Raw genomic sequence first — 23,247 nt, forward strand, 5'->3', positions numbered from 1 at the left:
TCCTGTAAGTAGGCTCATTTACTGCATCATAAAGTCTTGACAGCTCACTGATCTCTAAATACAAGTTCTAAATACACAATTTTGCTTGTCAGTAATGTTGCAGAATATTTTAGCAATTTTTTTGGCAATAAAATAGGAAAGAAAAACTAACTAATATTGCTCCGACAGATAATTTAACTTTTTAGCTACAATGACACAAAAATAAATTGGTGCCCCTTTTTAATAATAAATGGGGAGAAATGACATTTGCAAATTTTTTTCCAAGCAGCCCTGGGGAAGGATAAAATAAATCCGGGAGTTGAACTAAACAATTTATGGCTAAATAATAAATGTTGTTTGGTGGAGTTCAACTTTCGTTATTTTTCCTGTTTCATGGACAAAGAGCCGTGGGTTTTGCTAGTTTTATTGGAGGTTATGCAAGTTGGAACTTTTGAACTATTTTTTATCTATTCAATGCTGCCATCTTGTGGCCAGGAGTGCAGTGAGTGTCTGCTTCTTAATGAAAATTAAAGGGGTTAAAGAAGATTAAATAATCACACATTTTAAATTTTTCATAAACTTAAAATAATCTACAAGAATACTACTTAATTACTGTGTATTTTTATAATCACAAAAGATTTGTTCAGTTTACGCATATATTTTGCACATTACCACGTGAAAGACACATACCCACAATAAAAGTCTAGATTAAAAATAGCTATAATGAAATAAAAGTCCATTCCTACATCTATAATTTATCTTGTTTTCAGAAGCAAAATAGTATTTTATAAAAAATTTAGTATTATTACCTGCATCTATAATGTAGACTAACTCATCTAGTATAAATTGAATATAACATAAATAATCCATTCAATATTCTCATTTTCTCCATGAAAAAGTCTAAGGAATATGTTACTCAAAAAATAGGGTTTTAAATCAAAGACAAGAAGAGCAGATAGTAACATTTGCAGATAGTAAGCATTTGCAAATGAAATGGTGGTGGTGGGCGAATGTGGATACTCACTGTCAGTTCAGACTCCAGTCTAAACCAGCTTTTAAATAAAGCAGCTAGTGGTATAGTGGCACATTTAATATAGTGTTTTTATTACCATAGGGCCATGGGATTCCTAGTTCTGTAACAGAATAATATAGTGTTAGATGTAGCATAAGCATAAAAAAAAATAGACAGCTCCTTTGAAAATAATTACATAAGAGAAAAGAAAACAAGTAAATGCAAACAGACAGAAACAAATAGCAGATGAGAGAAAACAAATGCATGTAAACAATGGGGGAACTCAGGAAATACTGCAATACTGTTTGGGACAGTGAGCAGACTTGTAGCAGATGTAATCAAAGAAACATAAATTTGTGGATGTGTTGTCAAAATTTTAAGGTGGCATATGCATTTAGTAGAAAATAAGCTGTGCCACTCACTACTGTAATCAACAATACATAAAGAACTGGTAAGAATTTACTGGGAAGAAGCTGACTTCTCCATAGGACTATCCTACAAAAACTTGCAGAATTTCTATCTGTCCCCCATCTGTGTCTCTGCTATCCACACCTGCTGAAAGACAACACTAAGCATTGGTCGATTAGGATTTAAAGTAGGTCTGCACATCTGCTTTTATCAAGAAATGCATCAAGACATGACTGAGGTAGCTGAGGACACCATTTCTTTGTCACACTTTGCCAAATGGCAACTTGCATTTCTGGCTGTCTTGGGCATGTCTGCACAGCAGGTTAATACAGATGATCAACATCTGGGTTTCAGCAGGTAGGAGCAGCCCCACCACACAGCTAACACTGAACTGAACTCACTGATGCATAAATCTTGTACCCACTCACATAAAGCATTGGTGCATACGCACAAATTTTAGTCTTGCTCTTGGCAGATATAATTATTTCTTATTAGACTGCATGAGAACCTTTGTTCTTCTGGAAGTTCTTTTGGAAGTTTTGGTGAGATGACCTCAGCAACACACAGAGTAATGCTCACAGCTTGCTCATTTCAGACTCCTACAATACCCCATTCTGTGTTTTCAGGTGGTAATTCTCTGGACACCATTGACAAAGAAACTTGATGAAAAGGATATCCAGATTTTAAAGTTGTGACTTAAGTAGGAATTGTTATTTTTTAAATACATTTAAATCCAAGAACAATTTTTAAATACCTTACATAAAAGCAGTAACAAATGCTCATGTTCTCCTCTGAATTGTGACTCCCTAATTTGCTTCATTAACTGCAGCCTTCTAGAACAGTGTGCAGAATAGTTGAGGATTTGGTATGTAATTAAGTCTGTGCTAACTGTGAATATTCATAATTTTAGAAAATTAATACATGATTTTCCCATGCTGAACACCCCAAATTATTAGTTTTGAAAATACCTGCCATCCTGTATCTGTGTTTCTAGTTTTTAACAGTGAACTCAGGACTAAACTTCCTCATATAATAAAAACTTAGAAAATATGTACTGTGTAATGTTTGGGTAGTGTACAGATAAGGTTGTTTTTCATTATTTGCCGTATAACTTGTGATATCTGATCTTGTACAATTAATACATTCACATAGCTTGGTTAAACAGCATAATTGAATTGTGCCAGCATATATTATAACTTCTAAGAGTTTAAGTCATAAACCTGTGACTAACACTACCACTTAAAAAGATCCTTCAGCCCTTAAAAAAAGGAGAAAGTGCCACATATATAATCCAACACTTCCAGAAAATAACAAGCACCCAAGAGTTTGAAGTTACAACCTACCTCCCCCCCAGCAAACAGAAGAGCTTTAAACTAGCAGAATAGAAAAATAAGAGGGTTTAGGGTGAAAACAGAGAAAGTTGAAGTGGTGTTTAAAATGCCTAGAAGGAGCCAATAAAAATAATTTTGAAAGAGAACACAAAGGAAAGCATTAAGTCTTAATGATAAAGCTACAAGCACTGGAAATAAAATGGGCAAGGGCTTAATTTGAAAACAGGGCAATTATTTTGGCATGAGTTTTTGAGTAGTTTGAACAGTAGAGATTTTTCAGAAAGAAATGTCTGTTTTCCAGAAGACTATTGTCTCCTACCGAGCGCTGCACCATGTGCTCTAAATGAATCCCTATTTTTTAGCCTTTTTTAAAAAGAACTCGTACGTTGAGCTGCGAGCGCGGTGAGCCCAGGCGCGGTGTCCGCAGGGGATGGATGCCCAGGGGCTCCCACAGCGCGCACGTGCGCCCGGGACACGTGAGCACGCCCGGCTACTTGGTCTCCACAGCGACTCTACTTTGTTACTTCCACCCAACAACTTTGTGTTGCCCCTTTCCGCCAAGGTCCCCAAGGGGACGGAGGGCGCTCTGTCGAGGCAGCCGGGGCCGGGGCACTGCCCGGAGCGTCCCGCACTGGAGCGGACTGCTGGAAGGTGGGGAAATTCACTGTTGGGGGCCGGCGGCGGGACGGGGACACTTCCACTTTCTGAGGTAACGGCGACCTCCTCACACGAGCCCCGGGAACGCTGCGCCCGGGGTAGAGAGTGGTTCCAGTTGAAGTCCATGTCCGGACAAGTCTCACCCGCCCTCCGCGACTCCATGTCGTGAAGGCGCGGGACGGGAACGGTCCCGCCATGGAGGTGGAGTGACGCGTGCGCGGCGACGACCCGCCGCTGGGAAGTGCGGCCGCCCGCGCTCGCCGTACAGTACGGGCTGTACCAAACCCCGCTGCTCCGGCGGGGGTGAGTGCGATCGGAAAGTGAAGGAGCGCCGGGGCTCGTCGGCCCCAGCTCATCCTGCGGTCATCGGGCAGAGGCCGACGGAGAGAACCCGGGGGCGGCGGCGCCGCGGTTGAGCCGGCGGCGAGGCGGTAGCAGCACCGAGCGGAGCCGCGGGCCGCGCCCCGACCCCGGCAGTGGCGGCGCCAGCGGAGGGGCGGGGCGCGAGCGGCTTTGGGTAATGGCAGCGCTGTGAGGACGGAGCGGGGCAGCGACCGCGGCCGAGGGCAGGAGCGAGGGAGGCCGGGCGGGGGTCGCTGACTCGGGCCCCGGGCCGCCAGGTAACGCCCTCGCCCGGTCCAGCTCGGCCCGGTCCGGCCCGGTCCGCCCGCCGCGCTGAGGGGAGGGAGCGCCGTGCTCGCGGGGAGGTGGCGGTCCCCGACCCCGCCGGGTGTGCGCGAGGGCGATCGGGCCCTGCCTTCCGTCCGGCCCCGCCGCTGCCCCCGGCCCGGGCCCCCATCCCCCGGCGGTGTCTGCGCGGCAGCGCCCGCCCGCTGCGTCCTGCCCCGGCTCCTGCCCTTGCCCCGCGGGGAGGGCGCGGTGCGGCCTCTCCGGCGGGGCCGCTCATTATCCGCTGGCTGCATCCTCAGCCAGTTTCGCTTTTGTTTTGGTGGAGGGAGAAGGTGGAGAGCGGGGCGGGGGCGGGCAGCACTGATCACCTGTTTGACGCGAGTGCTGCCTGTTGCTGCGCACCCACCATGGGTTTGTAATGCTGCATATCGAAGTGGTTGAATAGCTTGGAAATAAGCTTGGAAATTTGGGGCATCCTTTGATGCTGGACAGAATGCTATGTTTATTAATGTTATTTATCATTTATTAAATGAACAAATATATGCAGTATGACAACAGTATGTTTTAAAGAATGAGGCGATGCAAGCGGCATCGTTTTATTATCCTGCAGAGTAAATATGTTTCAGTAACATCTGTTTGCCTTAGGGCTTATCAAACAGGTATGGCTTCCCACCCCCTGAATAGTCTAAACCCTAGGATAGATATTCTGCCCTGCTATAGTTCTTACCGTGATCAATATAATATATTTAACAATCGAAGTTGGTGAGCTTGTGACACCGCACAGCACAGCATACCCCAAAAAGCCCAGTGTCTTACAGTCAAAGTTACACCATATTTGTTAAAATGTCTGTAAAACACATTTATATTCATATTTCCATGGAAGTTGTAAGAGAATGCCAAATAATAGTTATCTTAATCTATACTTGGATGACCATGTGGATGCTTTACATAGTATAGGTTTTAATAATCCTGAACACAATGGTACTGATTAATGACATTGGGATGTCATTAATTAAATGTCCCCATTGAAGTGGGGAGGACTTTTTCTTTGCCCTTCCTTCTTCACCTCGGTTTTGCTTGTCTTTGAAGAAAGGGCTCTTTTACCTTGGTTGCTGTGTGAGCGACATCTAATATAGCACAAGTACAGCTTCATTACCACAAGCACTTACTGTGATTCTTATTGTCTTCTGTGGACCATGATTATTTTTTCTTGGGGTCAGCTGGAAATGCTCTTATGTTTTCCAGAAGAGGGATATATTAGGGCTTTTTGAAGATTACCACTTACCCCTCTGTCCCCCTGGAAGCGAGCTGTTGTCTGCCTCTGCTGAGGTTCATGTTTCTGTGAAACACACATCAGTGTGTTCTTCTGCTTACTTTCTTTGATGGGTCTTTGTTTTGTCACTTTTCACTGATTTTTCTGTGTAAGCTCCGGCTGACATATGGATTGAATTAATAACCATGTTACAAATACGACAACATTTATAGCAGTTGAGGGCCTTGGTTAGTTAGGGGGGTGGGTTGTAAGCATGCATGCTAAAAGTTGCATCTGATTTTATTGCTTTTTTTCTTAAGCTGAGATGTGATATATCCTGTAAGAGCCAGTAGTGCTTAAGGTAGTAAGCTGGTTGCTAAATAGGTTTTTAGCATGATATCTGATTCTTTCCCTTGCAGAGGTCTGCCTCTTGTGCTCAAAGTCTGTCACTAGCTTTCTACTTTCCCTTCTGACCTTGAAAATTTGGAAAGAGTCACTTGTCCATCTGTTTGAAATGGAAATAGAAGTATTCTTTCTGCTTTCTATTGTAGTCTTACAATGTCGTGTTTCTGAGCAGGAACCAGACCTGCTTTGTGCATTGAATGTCACACATCAGGTCCTTTCCAGATTAGGTGCATAGGACAGAGACTAGTGGAAACAAGAGGCCTTCACAGCTGTCTCGTTTTAAAATCACCTTACTTTTTCCCTAGTTTTATTTAGATAATTTAATGTTGAGTGGGGTTTTTTTTGCAATAAATCTCTTTTGGTATTTTTGATATTAAATTACTAACACAGCTTCTGTATTTTCAAGTCATGTCTTACTTGAAAGATCTTACTGTTCATGGTATTGCATAGTGCAGTAAGCTGCAAAAGCTCTGCATGTTGCTCTGTGTTTTCTTTTTCACATCCTGATCAAAGCTCTAGCGTTTTGTGGCTTTACAAATACAATACTGAAAATGTCTCATGAAAGCCCGAGGTGAGCATTGGCTACAAACTGGCAGTAGGAATTTCAGATACTTGGTAACTATTTAGTTTGTTCTTACCCCAAATTTCCTTAGATACAGTTAAATAAGTCTTTGAATAAAAAAGGAAATCAAAATTTCCAGAAAAGTTGGTTTTTTCATGTGGCACTGTTATATGAGTAGTTGGTGAGATAATGAATTTCACAAAGCATGATGCTGTTAGATTAATTTGTGTTATATTGTAGTCTACTCGTGCATCATTAATGTTCCATTCCAAACCATTAAAACTGAGGAATTGTGAGCTTCCTGTTGGAGGGGGTGGTGTTCTTTGTATTGCTTTATCATAGTGTTGCGACACTGTACAAAGTTTAAATTGAAAAATTTGAAGGAAGTGAATTTTTTTTAATGATTATGCCCTGTTGTCTGATATGTTTAATTGTTCTACAGATTAACACTAAAGCCCCACAATGTCCTTGAAACCACGAGTAGTTGACTTCGATGAAACATGGAACAAACTTCTAACAACGATTAAAGCTGTTGTTATGTTGGATTATGTTGAAAGAGCAACGTGGAATGATCGCTTCTCGTATCCTTTAAATGAAAAATTTGACTTGATGTGTTTGTGTGATGTGTTTAGGACAGAGTAAACCTGTGTTATGTAACAGTGATCTTGAGCAGCTTGTTAGACTGTACCTGTTATTAGGACTTTGAATAAGTTGAAAGGGATGGAAATTCTACATATTTGGGAAGTATTCTATGTGAAAAATCACCATGCTGATAAAAAGTAAATTGGTCTCAGTTTTAGTCACTTTTGGTAGCTCTAATGCTTAGCTTATACTAAAGCTGTTCTTACAGGTATTGTATTGCATGTCCCCTATTCTGACAGTGAGGTTGTCCTCTGTGTTTAAGTCTTTGTGTGTAGCAGGGGAAATACCCAAGACAGAGTACACATCTTTAAATTTGGGATGTGGGGGATGATGAGGTTGTTCTGTGTAAAGATTTCTCCCCCTTCTTTGTATTTCTAACTGTACGGATAACTACCATAGTAGACATTTCTACAGCAAGGATTTATTAAAAATCCTTCTTCCTTTCCCTCCACTGTTACTGCCTCATTACTTGTGACAGTTAAGCTATGTTTAAAAATATCTGCTCTTTCTGCATTCATATGGTCTTGCTGTTCAAGTCACAACTGTACATACAGTGTAGTGGAAAGTTTTAAATTTTACATGTAAAATTGACCTGTAATATTTCACAAGATTTAAGTTTCAGTGAATTTCTTTTAAAAGAAGTGTAGCATTTCTAACTAGTTATACTGTACCCTGTGTCTATATATTCATTAGCCATTACATCGTGGTGAGTAATTGGAGAATTTTAGGAAGCTTTGTGCCTGTTCTGCAGGGATGAGACACAGTTTGGTTTAATTATGAGGAGGAAAAATTGTTTAGACTTATTTATTGATTCGTTAATCCTTGCGGGTGAAAATAGAAGCACCTGAGAAGATCCTTATGCATCAGTTTTTACATAAGCTTATTCTGTGTGCAGGAGCTTGACTCTAAAGTCTCATATCATTCTGAACCTGTTAACTGTTTCTCAGAATTGCTTTCCCAAGTGCCTGTGTTTTGAGTGTGTGCATGTGTATATGTACATAACTTGTAGTTCTTGTGGAGACTTCTTGTGGTATAATAATCTTTAAGAGCTCTTTCATTTTAAATTTTTTTATTTAATTCCTAGGGGCATGACTTGCCACATTTTACTGAAGTCAAGTTCAAGTTATTCTAGAATTTAAAAAATGTTTGAATCAGTTAGGTGGGTCTTTAAATGCTAAGAAGTTGTTCTGCAGTTGTTCTAAGCAGTTTTTGAGGATTACATAACTCAGTCTTTATCAAGTGGTTAAATTCTGTAGCTTAAAACTTTAAACATTTAATCAAGGGCATATAAAATAGATTTAAATATAAAATAATAATTGTTGCATGAGATATTGCATTGATTCCTCTTGTCACACTGTTTTGCTTACAACTTCTTATGTGGAGACCTTGCACACAAGTCTGCTGTTGATCCTCTTTCAGGATTTAGTCCAGTTGATTGAACATCAGAAAAGGATTGCTTTTGAATAGTAGACTCAGGAAGCAATCTTGGAATAATCATTTGGCATGTAATTCTTAAGACCTTACTTACTATCATCTTTTAATTACATTCCTTGGAAAGTGGTACTATTAGTGCCTGATTTGGCACAGGTGTGAGCCTTTTGATTTGTCTGTGGCTGAATGGCCCAAGGAGTTTGTGTAACTTCCAGCTAGAATGTTGGTTGTTTAGTACTTCTGGTTCCTGTAACCAAACTGTGTTTTAACACAAGCTGCTCAATGAGTATTCAACAACTTGGTGGAACTGGTAGTTCTGCACAGCTGGAATAAAAACTTTTTCTAGGTTTTATACATAAAGAAGACTAAACTATTAAAAATATTTTTAAAAAAAAAATTTGGTATTTAAAAAATGTGTCATCTTGTACTTTGTTAACTTTTTATTCTCTCTTAAAGGAAATGTTCTATTTACTCTTACTTTTCTTATTGCTTAATCAGCACAATAGAAAGATGGCAAATTATTTGGACTGTTTCAATAAAACTCATACAGGTTATTTCATTGATTATAGTATCAGTTGATTTTTGTACTGTATAGTCAACGCAGTGGTGCAAAGGATAAGAAACAGCAAACAATCACTGTTTCAGTTGGCATCAGTGTATTCTAAGAAGTGTTAGCTTTCCCTTGTGCTGTTTGAGGCAGCTGAGATCCAGTGGAGTATGGAAGCTGACAGTATTATGTACTGCATGTATTCCACTTCTAGAACTAATTTTTGCCCCACTAGTTCTCCAGAACTTGTTTATCTTGAATATAGTGTTTCATTTGTAACTTAATGTAATTTTATTGTTAAACATAGTTTATCTTTAAAGAAACATTTTACCTCATACTTGACATGCTAGAATGGCAATGAGCTGGGAACCACAATGGTGTAAGAGTTCTGGAAAAGATCAACTGAAAGACCATATGTCACTTTATTTAAAATGTGAGTCATCCTGAGCCACCTTTGACCTTCAGATTTCCTTTTAAGATTCTCTGCAGAAAAAAATGTGTATGAACTTGTTTCATTATCTGGTAAATGAGTGACAGTTATGTCTCTATTTGAGGTGTTATTGTGAATACATTGTATCACTTTCAAGACTGCTGTTAACTGTTCTGTAGGCATGGGAGTGCTTTTTTACTTAAGGCTTGGTTAGAGAGTGGGATAGGTAGTTCATCTGTACTTTGATAACTGCCTTTTATGTAGAACTTTTTTTAACAGGTAGAACGTCAAGATCTTCCTGTTGTTCTCTTGGGTTTTCCACCCAAGAGGTTACAAATAAGTTGAAGAGTACCCAGGGGCAGCTGTACTTCAAGCAGAATTATTTTAAAAGTTTGCAGCATGGCCACCTGCTTTTTTTCACTATTTTTTCTCCAAGTTTGTGCTCTTCAATCTAATGAACTGTTCTGCGAGGACCCTATGATGAACCAGAAACTTAAACATGTATCTTTAAAAACAACTGGCTGAGAAGGAAGCGTAAATAAAGTTCATATGGTCATGGTTCTTTCTAACTGAAATCCTCTACAAATTTTTGTTTTGTTACAGAATGATTAATAGAAATTTTTCCAAAGCCCTACATTGCTCTAGAGAAGTCTTAACTAGATGTTTTTTTAACCCCAAGGATAATACTTGTGAGCTTTTATAGCCTTGGATATAGTATTTTCTGGTTCATAGTAATTTTGTTGTTCCTTCTTAGTTTGGAAGTTTCCCATTGCTGGGTAATGCCCCTCAAATAGCAACTACTAAAGCACTTAAGTCACAGAAAGTTTTGGATGTTCTTGTTCTCAATACAGAGTGAAGGCCCCTAGGCAGCAGATTGGCTGCAGCTTCCTCTGGCCTTTCTCACCCTGCTAAACTGCATGCTTAACTGGAAGAACAGATGGCTTTCACCATTAAAGATAAATTATTTAACAGTAAAGGCTTCTTCCTGTTGTTCTAAGGGACAACAGCACAGGAAAAATGTGCTTTAAGTTTATGGAGTAAAATACCAGTGATTAATTTCGCCTTAGATTTTTTTGTTGTTGTTGTTTTTGTTAAGAGAGTTGAAACAACCTTTTGAATATGACACTTAAATTTGGATTCTGGACTCAAAGATAAAAATGGATAAAGAAACAAGTACCAATTATGCAAGAAATAATAGTTTTGCTACAGTAAGATATTTCAGTCTTATGATAGCTTTTTTTTTTTTTTTTCTTTTTTTTTTTGGTAGAATTCCAGAGAAACTTGATATCCAACAAGTAGTATTTGTTTGATACAGGAGGATGAGGTACTGGTTTAAGTGCTTCTGTGATTAAGCTCTTAATTTGTGTATCTGCTGGTAATAAACACAGTGGCAAATGTCAAGGAATAATACTACATTCAGCTTTAATCATTTATAAGAAAATTTGTTCTCTAGAATAAAGAAAGGTATGTTTGGAAGATGTGCATTTTCATGAAAGCAGAGATACCATATTCATTATTAAATAGGATTATTAAAATTAAGAAACTTGTTTCCAAGATAAATTCAGAGATAATTGTTTGCTGCTCACATCAAATAAACTGCCATTGCTATTTTCTTGTGCTGCTGTGGTGAAGACTGCCTCTCCTCTAGATTTGTGGTAAATTTTTCTTGTAGTAGAGATCTGTAGGTTTTGGTATTTCAGGTAATGTAGTTGTGGATCTAAAGAGAAAAAAGTCATGTCCCCTTTGCTTGTGAGTAAATGATGAAGATTTCTAATTCTGAGTTTAATTTCTCAGAAATATCTTTGCATAGTAAAGAGTTTTGTGGCTTGAATTACACTGAGGATGCATTTGACTACTCACCATCCTTAGAATGAGAAAATTTGCTGGGGAGAGGAAAGTGTAAAAACCAATTATTCTTTGCAATCTCTTTAATAGAAGATTTCATTCTTCACTATTTAAGTTTGTTTTGATATTTTATTTGGCATTGCTTACAAGCTGGTGTAGTGCCATGGTAGCTACTGTTACAAAGCAGTGAATGTTGCCTGTTTCTTGGTGTTTCCATTTTTGTGGTTCTGAGAAGAATTCTAATAAAGATCTATATGAATAAAATATCTGTACTCACGATTAGATTCTGGTTTGGGTCTCTGAGATTCCAGTGTCCAGATAAAGAGTTTTTTCCTAATTAGTTCTCCTGCATCAGAATCTTCTTTGTTTTGAGTAGTAATTCTGTAAAAAAAATCAAACATGCATTTGGACGAACTGTGTGATGACTGCTTGACACTGTTCTGTAGATTAAGCAGTGACTTCAACTGTATGTCTTCTACCTCCTTTTACACAGTCATGTGCTTTTATAGGGTAGACTAGAGGAAAACAGATCTTGTGTTTTCGCTTAATTAAAGTGAAATCATTGATTTCTATCATAGCTGGCTTTATAAAGTGCCTAGGCTTAGCGGTTAAACAATATTTTAAAGTAATTTTAGCAGAATTAATTTATCTCCCATATATATTTATATTTGTAAATATATAAATATATAATAAATATTTATTATTTTAGTTGTTCATGTGAAGCTTGACCTAATCCTTGCTTGACTTTTCTGAAAATGAAGTTCTCAGTAACTTCTTTTCCTCAAGTTACTCTTAAAACTTGATACAAACCAAAAGGGTAGCATTGCAAGGTAGTTTAGGGACACCATAAGTGTGGCTTAGCAGTTTGCTACTGCCCATTGAAGTTAACAAGTAAAACTGTTTATTGTGGCTGTGATCTAAACAGGACTACTAGAATTAAAATAATGGCTAAAAAGAATACAAACTTTTTTTTTTATCCACACCACCATTGTGTTTTTTTAATTTTCAGTGTCCCCTGAAATTGTTTTACTTGTGGAGGTGAGGGCAAAATGCAGGGACAGTAAGTTGTTTTCAACTCCAGGAAGGACAACTTGAAGTCGTCTTTACCACGTTTGCTCTGCTTTGTACTTGACTAATTATGTTCTTAACCTGATTAATGCTTCTTTCCATTTTAAGAGTTTCAGTTCATGTTGGCTGCAAATACACAAGAATGGTGCATGAAAGCTGCTTTTTCACCTTGAAGTTATTGTATATTATACATGGCAAATAGAGGGTAGAAGCCACATCAGTATGGGGCTATCAGAAGTTTCAAATCTTAGCTCTAACATTGTCTCAGCGTTCACTATTTAAAATTTAATATTGATGCTATAAACTTGGATTCTGCACAAGCCAATACTTATATTAATTTCAGAAAATTATCCATTTTATCTTTTTTGCTTGAATGTAAAGAAAACCCCAAAACCTAAACTGCATGTATAGAGAAGAAAGGATTTTGTAAATCATAAACTTTTTTGATATGTTTTCACACTTTAATATAAACCTTGACTTTGAGCCCAGAGACATTTATGCTTTGTGTGTGGCCTATCCTGAGCCTCTTGGAGAGAGACTTTATACTGAGACTAAAATTTTTTTGGAGAATCATGTACGCCATTTGCACAAGGTAACCTGTAGTTACTTATGTCCATGTAGGTGTTCTTCATTCTTTTTTTAAAATTTTTGTAGGTCTTTATGAGACTAAATCACAGAGTTGCAGAGACACAATACTTGTACATATGAAATATGCAATGTGTCACACAACACGTACACAAATGTAGGCAGGTATTATAGATACCTGTTGAGATGCAACACAAAAGAACTAATTTTTCTTTCTAAGCCAACAGTTATGGTCTATGCATGTATTCATTGGCTTGAGAAGAAAGTTCTTTCTTTTATGTTGAATGCTTATGATCAAACAAGTTAGAGAAACACCTTCATTTTGCAAATGTAATTTGCCATTAGCCTTCTGTTTCAACAGAAAAGTATTTACTCTAGTGTCTTGGAAACTGTATATACTCTGTTGAAAAAATAAATAAAAACCTTCTGAAATATGTGGGAAATAACACAAATTCTTGGGAGGAGAGGAAATAATGGCAAATTATTTATTGTGACAGTAATATTTGTATGTCTATATAGCTGTGAGTCAACTTCTGTTTCATCAGCTAAGACAGCAAATTTCATTAGAATTATGTTTCATCGTATTTAAAAGATAAATGAATGGTGCCTCCATCTATATCAGTAAAAAGAGAAATAGATTTAAATAAGATGCTTATCAGTGTCTTTATAGGGAGTAAAGTTTTGCAGATTCTGGATAGTGCTGCTGAATGGCTTCATGCATAGGTACCTGAATATTTGACAAGATGGCCTGGGTTTCTTAATGGGCAGTTCCACTGGTTACAAAGAGGATAATTCTGGCACTCTGATAGACTAATTCAGTTCACTAAACTAGCAGAGAACTCTGTCAAATAAGTTCTTGCTCATTTATTTAATGTGCAGACTGAGCTCACTTAGGATAATCAGGCAGGTGCCAGCACAGTGGAAGCTGTGGGAAGTAGCGGAAAGCAGACATGCAGTTTTTAAATTGACTATCCACTAATTGTCTTGGAAATAATGTTGGAAAACCTTTGCAAAATGCATACAGCAGAGGAAAGCATTCTCAATTCTGTTTTGTCCATCAGCTTTCCTCTTTCATAATTTTTTTACCTTTTTTTTCATTTTTTGCATGGGCTTCTTTGCTGCTTAAGCCAGATTTTAAAATTACAAACTCTAGAGAGAATGAAAGTAGAATTCCTGGGATCTTGTCCCCCCTTACAAATGATAATTAGTTTAAATTGTTGAACTTACTTTTCTGAAGTATGAATCTATTTTGAGGAGTTCAGTAGCTTTTTTAGATGACGATTTGCTTAAATTTCAAAAGATTTGGGCCTAGATTTGAAAAACTTTAATGTGTTTTATGTTTTATGTATCTGTGTTTTGTTAAACTTGTTTTATTCTGTGATTCTTGCTAAGTACAAGGACTTATACTATCCAGTGAGGCATAGTGGTTTTAAATGGTTATGTTGAGCCAATTCTTTTGGGGTGCAGTGCATGTGGCTGTGTGAATATAAAACTGATCTGTGTCAGTGAGGGAAGGGTTCTGTGGGTTATCCCACCAGTTTCAGAGAATATGAACCAGGCTTATTTAAGTATTTCAAATACTTCTGAAAAGATCAAATTAAAGCAAGTCCAGGTGTTCTAGCTGGCTTACCAAAACTTGGTAGTATTGAGATGTGTTAGCTTTTTGGTCATTACCACAATTCTTAATATGCAAATGCTATTCCAAAACGATAATCCCATGATAACTTTCTAAGTATGTATGCTATTTTCATACTAATTCTGGTATGTGGTGGGTGTGTGCCTTCACAGAGAGTTCTGGAAGCTGAAGAACAAGTACTGGTTATGTATCACAGATACTGGGAGGAGTATAGCAAAGGGGCAGACTATATGGACTGTTTATACAGGTAAGCTTTGCAATAGATTGTTAAACCTTTGAAATTATTAAAATGATCTGCAGGTGAATATGCCTCAGGTCAGTTTAGGAGAGAATATAGTTATGGTAGCAGAATATGAGAAAAAAGGAATAGTGCCTCAACCGGTAAGTATCCAAGATTGTTCCTCAAGTTCTTTCATTACTAATATATTCTACTTGCTGTTGCAGTGCCAAATGTGTTGGTGCTAATCAACCCTACAGTGTATAAGCTTATAATCCTAGCAGTTCTACAAGGATGGCACTATACTGCAGTATATAGTTGAAACAGAATGGTTTGAGTCAAAATTTTAAGATATTCTGCTTTTTATGAATCAGTTAGAGTTCTTTGCCTATTGCATGCCTGCTCTGAAAAAAGTACCATAATAAAGAACTTGTTGTATCCAGGTTCTAATCTGTATAATTCTTCCAGCAATGAAAACTGATTCATGTCTACAGGTGGTAATCTGAAAGTTATTTTAAAATAGATTCCCATAAAATTTAATTAGGCTTACATCTCTGCTTCTAACCTGATAGGCAATATTTGAAATGCTACTCAAATGTGGGACACTTCTGAGCAAAATTCATAAAATGTGAGATCAGTCATGTAATTGGCAAATGAATTAAATATTTTCTTTCTTCAGTGTTGATTTTGGTTTGTTTGGGTTTTTTTTCACCAATCCTCCTCAATGCATTTTGCTAGGAAAACAAATCTGGATTCAGTTTGAAAGGTAAAATCACACATGTGCTTGATGAAAACAAGGTGACAAAACTGATGCAATAGGCAACACTGAAAGAAACCTCTTGAGTTGTTGTTTTTGCTTATTATTTTTATTATGTTTATTATTTGGTAAAATAATAGATAAAAAGATGGATATTAGGCCTTCCAGTGTCTAGGTGCTGCAACTGGTTTCATAGGTAGTTCTAAAAAATCTGGTCCACGCAGTTTAATTTCAAGTGATAAAAAAGAAGTATTGCAATTGTTCATAATAAAATCCTGAAAACTAAATATGGTGCAGCTTTTGCTTTGTTCCATTTTGTCTTTAAAATATTTGTAATAATGCCAGCATATCAAAGTATAGCAATTTGTAGTTTTACATGCTACTCTTAGTTCTCTTTCTGTATATACTGTTGGAAAAGAGAAGGGGTAAGTGAGGGGAGTGTAGGGCTTTCCTTTTTATCAAGTTTAACAAGAAAAAACAGATTGGCAGCTGTTGGCTTTGTTCACATAGGGGAAGGTGAAAAGGAGCCACCAAGGAGCCTGCTTAAGGCTGGTGTTCCATCTGTTCCTGATGTCCTCACAGGTTTTATATGACATGGAGGGCCTGTAGCCTTCTAGACGTGCATTTGCAGTTCATGGTTGGTATTGATGGTAGCACAGGGTTACAGTACTCCGTAAGAGTCTGAAAGTAGCTCAGGCTGCTGTGCTCTGGTTTGTCATCACTGCACTATGACAAGTCTTCCTTCTTTGGACTCTGTGGTGTCCTAAATTCTTTGAAGTTTACAGGATTTCACAGTGTGTTCCTCCTTTTCTCCTTTGCTTGGCTTTTGCCTTCATGCTGAGAGAGTTCAGACATCTCTGGTCTGGTGCAGTCTCTGAAGTCTCTGAAGCCTGAATCTCTTGCTTCAGTAATCTGGCTCTTTTCAGTGTCTGAAACTGAGCATCTCAAAACTTCTGGTTAGCTCAGAAATTTAGAAAACCTTCTCAGCTGCCTCATTTAAACATTTCTAATATAAGAAATATTATAAGTGTAGTTGTGAAATATATTAGATTTTTTTTTCTCAGTTACTTGGGAAAGAAAAGTGGTTCAGTTTTAAAATGTTACAGTATTTGTTTTATAGGAATACTGAGAGTCAAGAGGATGTTTTAGCAGGTCTTGCACAGAATCCATTTTGTGTTCTTTATAAAAACTGTGCATACGGTAGTAAATACTGAATTTTAAAATAGGATTTATAGCATTTCTTCTTTATAACTGTTACTTAAAATAATTTCTGAAAATCCTTCTCTTTAAAATTTGTAATGTGGATGTTAGCTAGTTACCATGACATGAGTCAAAGGATTATAACTGACAAAACTTTGCCCTGTTAAATTTAGCAGTACTTCTGTGTTTCAGTCTGGGAGAAACACAAAAGAATAAATAGTGCAGGTAAAAGAAAATACTTTTAACTTAAAAATATCTGATAGTAGGAGTGTTTTTCTATCATTGAAATAAACTACTGTCACTGTAATACTAATCTGTGAGTTTAGGGGTTATTTTGTACATACATGTATGTGTGAGTAACACAGCAGTGCATGTTGAAAAGTTAGATTCTTACACAAGTGTCGCCCTGAAAACTCACTTCTGAGCTTTCTGACATAGTTTTCTAAAGACTTTCCCAGGAGAGTAACTGTAAACATAGATATGTGTACATTCTTTCTGTTACACGTCTTGTGATGGACATCTCTCATGGCCAGTGCAGTGAGAAAGTGTTATCCTGACCATCCAATCCCTGGCCGTGGTCAGAAACCTATAAATTATGGGAGGAAAAATAAACTCTCTCTTCTTTTACCACACCTTGACCTCTGTCCGTGTGATCTATTCATCTTCAGCACCAACGCACAGGTATATTGCTGACAAAGAAAATGCTGTCAGTGATATTTCAGGTTCCTGTTTGATCTCTGTTACCAATACTACTGTTTTAATGTGATGTAAATTCTTTCAGTGTCATTTGTATTGTAACATTTTTTTACAAATAGCAATGGAAATGGTTAAGAGCATTCCACAATTCTGGACTTAATTTAAAAAGCCTTAACTTTTTGCCTGTTTTGATTAGTGTATCTTTGTTTCTATAGGTACCTCAACACACAGTTTATTAAGAAGAACAAATTGACTGAAGCTGATCTTCAGTACGGTTATGGAGGAGTGGATATGAATGAACCTCTGATGGAAATTGGAGAGGTAGGTAGCTCTGAAAGTGAGGTTGAATATAAATGGTATTCAGAATGCTATGAGTTCTGCTTTGTCCTTTGAAATGTCCACATTTTTATGTCACAGAAGTATTGCAGATGTAAGCACTGTTCCCTTTGTAAAATGAGATCACAGTTTTGGTTAAGAAAAATAAGAGTGACCTGACAAGGGAAAAAAAAACCAAAGCAAATATGAAAACTGTTGGAAAACTTGGGTTTAAAATGTGATAGTAGAACCACTTTTCAAACTTTAGATTCTTAAGTCATACTGCTATCTAGAAAACATGTTGAAGAAGCAGTATACTTTTGTTTTTGGAAGCCCTTGAAACATTAGTTTTTAGGTTTCTATTTCTTGATGTGACAAAGTATAAAACCTTTCCTGTAGAATCTTAAGGCAGTAAAGTATCTGTTCACGGCTGGTGTAGGATTAAGTTTATGGCAATCACTCTTTTGTCCTGAAAAGTCCTGTTTTAAATTGCAGCACTATTTTGGTGAATTCATTGCTCCATATCTTGACCTACAAGGCACTTGGCAAGTTTATCAAGTCTTTGTTTTGAAAGCATTTTCTCTTTCATTATGGTTCCTGTAGGATTCTATCTTTTATTCTTTGGATTGAACAAGGACTCTGGCAGAAGTCAAATTATTTGTTGTTTATCACTTTAGAATGGAAGGAATTACCGTTTTTGCTATTTTAGATGACCAAAATGATAGGGCCTTTATCCACCCAAGGGCAAACATGTTTATTTTATATATAGCTCTCTTCAGTCTCAGCATGAAGTTACAGAAATAATGCCCAATATTTTTAGAAGCAGAACTGCACTCTCTGTTCTGAAGTTTCTGTCTCAACATCACTCTTGTGTGGTAACAAAACTTTGGGAGCTTTTCAGTAATCTTAAACAAGTCCATTCTCACTCATTTCTTCCATGTTGTGCCGCAGTAGGTCTGTACATGAGAGCAGAGATGCATGCGTGAGATGTGCAGGCACAGCTTCCAACAGTTCACTTTGGAACAGCAAACTTTCATCCCCACAATGTTGCAGACATTCAGTAATTGTTGTAATAGGAAAAATACTGGATAAGTTAATGAAAATAGTCTGCCAGTCTTGCGAGAGGTTACTTTTTTCCCCTCTGTGTGTTACAAACGCATGGTGAAGGAGAGTGCTTTTCTGAGTTGAGCTCCTATCGCTGATTTCAAACTCCTGAGTTTTCAATGGCTCTGTGGGAGCCCTGAGCTAGAAGGTATTTAACATGTGCCTTCTGGGTTTCTTCCCCCCACAAATAGACTCTGGAAAATGGAGAAAACTGCCACATTCAGTATTGCCAGTCTAGTTGGGGAAGTAAGATCAGTCCCTGTCCTCAAGGGGGAGAAATTGTCTTTTACTGATACATCAAGTTGCTGGATTGGTCTGTCTATAGTTTATTTGACAAGAAAATTCCAGTAGGCAACTTGACTTTGCTTTCCACTGGTAGCTCACATGTGAGAAGGACCATGCTAGAGACCACATTGCAGAACAGATCTACCTGAGGTTGTTTCTCTTCACTTCATAGTCACCAAATGTATCAGTTCTTTTCCTTTTTTTTTTTCCCCTCCCTTTCTTCTCTCTCTCCAGAGCTGGCTTCTTTCAGCTGGCTTCTTTCATTCTGTTATGGATGAGTTCCTGTTGTCTTACAGAAAATTAACTGTTCTCCAACTACTCTCCACAAGGCGAGACAGTGAAAATCACTCCTAAGACGACTTTGGTTTCAAAACGTTATCTGTCTTTGGATTTATAAGCAAACTTTTACCTGTCCTTTAGCCTGCTTATGATGCAGTTGTGCCAGGTTTACTTTCTTAACCCTGTATTGCAGCATGGGTGCAGAATAGGTGTGGCAGCTGGAGCAAGTTCATTTGTCTGCTCTTTAAAAAGGAGATTATTTCAGAGTGAGTCAGATTGGCAATTGATAGCTATGTGCATGCTTTCTGTTAATACATACTTGATTGATAGTTTAATTTTTAAATCTAATGACCTGTTAGTTGTGTCAAAGCTTTCTTAGAAGCAATATTCCCTCTGTCCTTACTGAATTTTGTAGACTTTTTCCCAGTCTCTACTTCCTGGCAGGTGTTTTGGAGGTCTTCTATATGCATTTATTCTCTGTATATAAGGCATCACATTATCCCTTTTGGGTTTTAAATTTGACTTTGATTCAAGCATAAAAGCTCATTTGAACTATTGCAATTGTGTTTTTTTAAAATGGCATATCTTGGGAGCAACTGCTTCACTTGTAAGAATTTGAAATATTTGAGTACACTTGACTGATTCCTCCAATGTTATATTAAAAATAGGGTGGCCTGTCTCTAATGTGAATTGATTTGAATTCCATTTGAAGCCAAATGTTAACTTACCAGTGACTTTGCTTAAGATGTAAGCATCTTAGTTTGGAGATGATTTTGTGTGTTGGATGAAAGGATTCTGTATCTTTGACTGTGACCTCTAACAAATTGGCCAAGAGAAATTTCCTTTTGTCAGCTCAGGCTTATTTTGCAATTGTTGTTAGAAATGCTGGTGTTTGTACACATTCAGACACTTTGGGTATGAAAGGTATGTTATTTACCTGTTACTGTGCAGATGTTGTGCTTACATGTAGTCTCAAAATCTGCCCTTGTAGCCAACTTGCTTAGGGTCCCTATATGCATTTGAGAATACTTGGATGGAGTGGAACCAAGGAATGAATCAGTCCTATTAGATGTGTAGGAAGAATGCAGGCTGAGAAGCCAGCATTTACCTACTGCCTGACTAGAGAAACAGGATTTTATGTAACAACTTCATTTTTAAAATCCTGAATGGGGAATTGTGTCAGTTTTGGTACTGTTCTGGATTTGGTGTGGTAGTTTTTAGGGTTTTTTTTTTTAAATGTACTTTTTATTGATGTAAAATTGTGTTGTGTCTTGACAGCTAGCTCTTGATATGTGGAGAAAATTAATGATTGAGCCACTGCAGGCCATCCTTATTCGGATGCTCCTCCGAGAAATAAAAAAGTGAGTGCTTGATTGTTTCTTGCATTAACACAATGTGGAATTATTGCACCTTTTTTTAACTTTGAAATTGTGGACTTTGACAGAGTTCTTTCATGTTTGATTTTTTTAAGGTAACTTCTTATCTGATGATGTTGTATCAGCTTTTCTCATTGTAGTCATGTGTTTGTGGCTTTCATGTGTAGAAGAAGGTAATGAATTCCTTGTAACAATAGAGTAGTGATCTTTCTGTTTCAGCAACCATTCTTACCAATGGAATAGGAGTGGACTTAGAATAATTGTCCAGGTCCTGTAGAATAACTTTTGCCTTTTTCTCCACCTGATGCTGACTGCCTTTAGCTTCTGTGCTGTCAGTAAAGTTAAGGACCAGGCCTTGGGCAAAGATTTGCCAAAGCCAGAGAAGCTGTGTTGCTTTGCATGGAACCTAGAACAATTCTTGCTTATCTGCCAGAAAGACAAAGCTTCTGTTTTTCAGATCAGTACCTTCACTTAACATTTTTGGTGCTTGATTTGAATGAAAGGAAGATAATTATTTTTTGCAGTTTAAGGGAAAGTTGGTTTTTTTTTTTCTGAATATCGTTGTGGTTTTTTTTTGTTTTTTTGTTTTTGTTCTTTTTTTAATTTTAAACATGGGCAAAGAGCTTGAGACTTTTAAAGCTTTATTTTAAAACATTTATTTAACTTCTAAAAGATATTCTAATTTATGAATAAACAGAAATGTTGAGATCTACATATCTTGTGTGTAGTTGTAAGTTTCATCAGTTTCTGCACTCCTAACGCTGTTTAGGATAGCTCTGGAGTTGCCTAATCACTGGGGAGTTTAAGTGATTGCTCAGGTGACCAGACTGGTGTAGGTAAACTGAGGGAGAGAGGTAATTTGGCCAATTGAGGTTCCTTGAACATGCATTTGGTCAGAAAAAAAAATGTAAGGCATTGAAAACCTAATTTTAATAGTTTATTTGTCTTTTTCATTTCTGAATTAAATATTTGACAACAAAGTGACAGATATGATGTGTCTTTTGGATGGCATTTCTGAAGCCAGGAAGTATTTATTTGCTTCTAGTCACTGAATCATGATTCCTTTGTAACCAGGACTAATAGTGCTTTATCCATTTTTACTCTAACAATTTATTTTTACTAAATGGAGATTCCCTAATTCATGGTGAAGAACATTCTCCTTTGTTACATCAAGCATAGTGATGCTGAAGACTTGTCTTAGCTAATGTATATATTTCACTGGTGGGTGGGAGTAGTAATGTATGTGAAAACCTTCTTCTACAGACATCTGGTGCCCCTTAAAATAATGGTCCATGTTTAGCTTGAGGCTGATTGCAGACCTGCCCAGATCAAGGCTGTCACTGGCTTTGGGAGGCATGAGATCTTGAGACTGTAACTAGTTGACACTATTTGTTACTAAACTATTTGGAAACTTTGAAATGAAACATTGGTCATTGTCTCAAATGGTTGGATTTGGATTTTTTTCTCCTTTATTGATGAGTCTTTTGTGGGATCTGAGAGAAGTTAATTCAGTTCTGCTTCTCAAAATCCAACAATTCATAATAAGTTTCTGGTAACCACTTTGTGGTCTGCATATCATTGAATGAGTTACGTAGGAGAGAACTACGTCTTGTAGCTGGTTTATTCCTGCTATCATGGAATGCAATGCTTCCTGTGGGGATTCTGAGTATGGCCTTTGTATGTGACAATAGGCTTGTTGCTGTTCTTTGCTGTAATTTCAGTGGTCAATACAGCTTTTAAGAAACAGTTTTAAAGATGCTGCTGCAAGTGACTTAAATGTCTTTAGCACTGAGTTCAGTAATTCAGGGATTAAGCAAGGTGAATATCCATAAATTATATCTTTCAGATGTAATATGCATTGGAATAATATAATTAAAAATTTTAATAAAATTACTAACACATGTATATGCTTAAAAATTCCTCTATTCTACGCCTTCCTCATAGTACTTGTATGTGCATGGTTCAATTTATTACAATGCTTAAAAAAATTAAATTAATGTAGATGGGACTGTTGAACTACTTCTAGGCAGGAAGTTCGTGTTGCATACAACAGTATGTGCAGTTGATAACACTGTAGTCATCAATTGTTACATATAAAAGTAGCTTTCTTACTGCACTGGAAGAGGTAGGGAAGCAGAGCCATAAATTCTTCTTTCAAATGTTCCTTTATCAATGTATTTAACTGGATTTTTAAAAAGGCTTCTGACTACAGCCTGCAGCAAACTGACTTTTTAAAAGCTAAAAGCTTGTGCAATACATTATACATTAAAACTGACAATAAACTTTTTTTGGTAAATGAAAATAAAGAAATACAAGTAGTGACCTGTGGCTCAGCTGAACAAGATATCTAAACTGATCTAAGCATTTGCTGACACTGAAAAGGAGTAGTCTGTGCTCTGCTACCTTTCATGTGCTGAATTTGGTGTTCACCTAGTCCCTTAGTGACACAGCTCAACTGCTAATGTGACACAAAACCATCTTGGCTAATGTTTCACCAGATTGGCACAAGTCAATTCAGCAAAGCATTAGATGAGTGCCAAAGCAAAGGAAGAGAAATGGAGGACTGTGACTGAGCAAAAGGGAGCAGGATTAGCCCCC

General features: G+C 37.5%; 1 protein-coding gene across 4 annotated transcripts in view; it reads left to right on the forward strand.

Moving 5' to 3' along the window:
* The first annotated feature begins 3,263 nt into the window (after nt 1-3,263).
* The window catches only part of CUL2 (cullin 2), a 40,901-nt gene continuing 20,917 nt past the window's right edge, over nt 3,264-23,247 (forward strand). For 2 of the 4 annotated variants that reach the window (XM_033520509.1, XM_015618502.3), the window contains exons 1-6: nt 3,903-4,007; nt 6,679-6,817; nt 12,689-12,791; nt 14,573-14,667; nt 17,506-17,611; nt 20,552-20,634. In XM_033520509.1, coding sequence (XP_033376400.1) covers nt 6,699-6,817; nt 12,689-12,791; nt 14,573-14,667; nt 17,506-17,611; nt 20,552-20,634 — 506 coding nt within the window. In that variant the 5' untranslated portion in view covers nt 3,903-4,007; nt 6,679-6,698. Of the gene's footprint in view, nt 3,382-3,415; nt 3,440-3,902; nt 4,008-6,678; nt 6,818-12,688; nt 12,792-14,572; nt 14,668-17,505; nt 17,612-20,551; nt 20,635-23,247 lie in introns of those variants that run through there. The other 2 variants (XM_033520517.1, XM_033520513.1) reach the window with 2 other exon arrangements.

The sequence above is a fragment of the Parus major genome, chromosome 2 (assembly GCF_001522545.3).
Source record: "Parus major isolate Abel chromosome 2, Parus_major1.1, whole genome shotgun sequence".
Lineage (NCBI taxonomy): Eukaryota > Metazoa > Chordata > Aves > Passeriformes > Paridae > Parus > Parus major.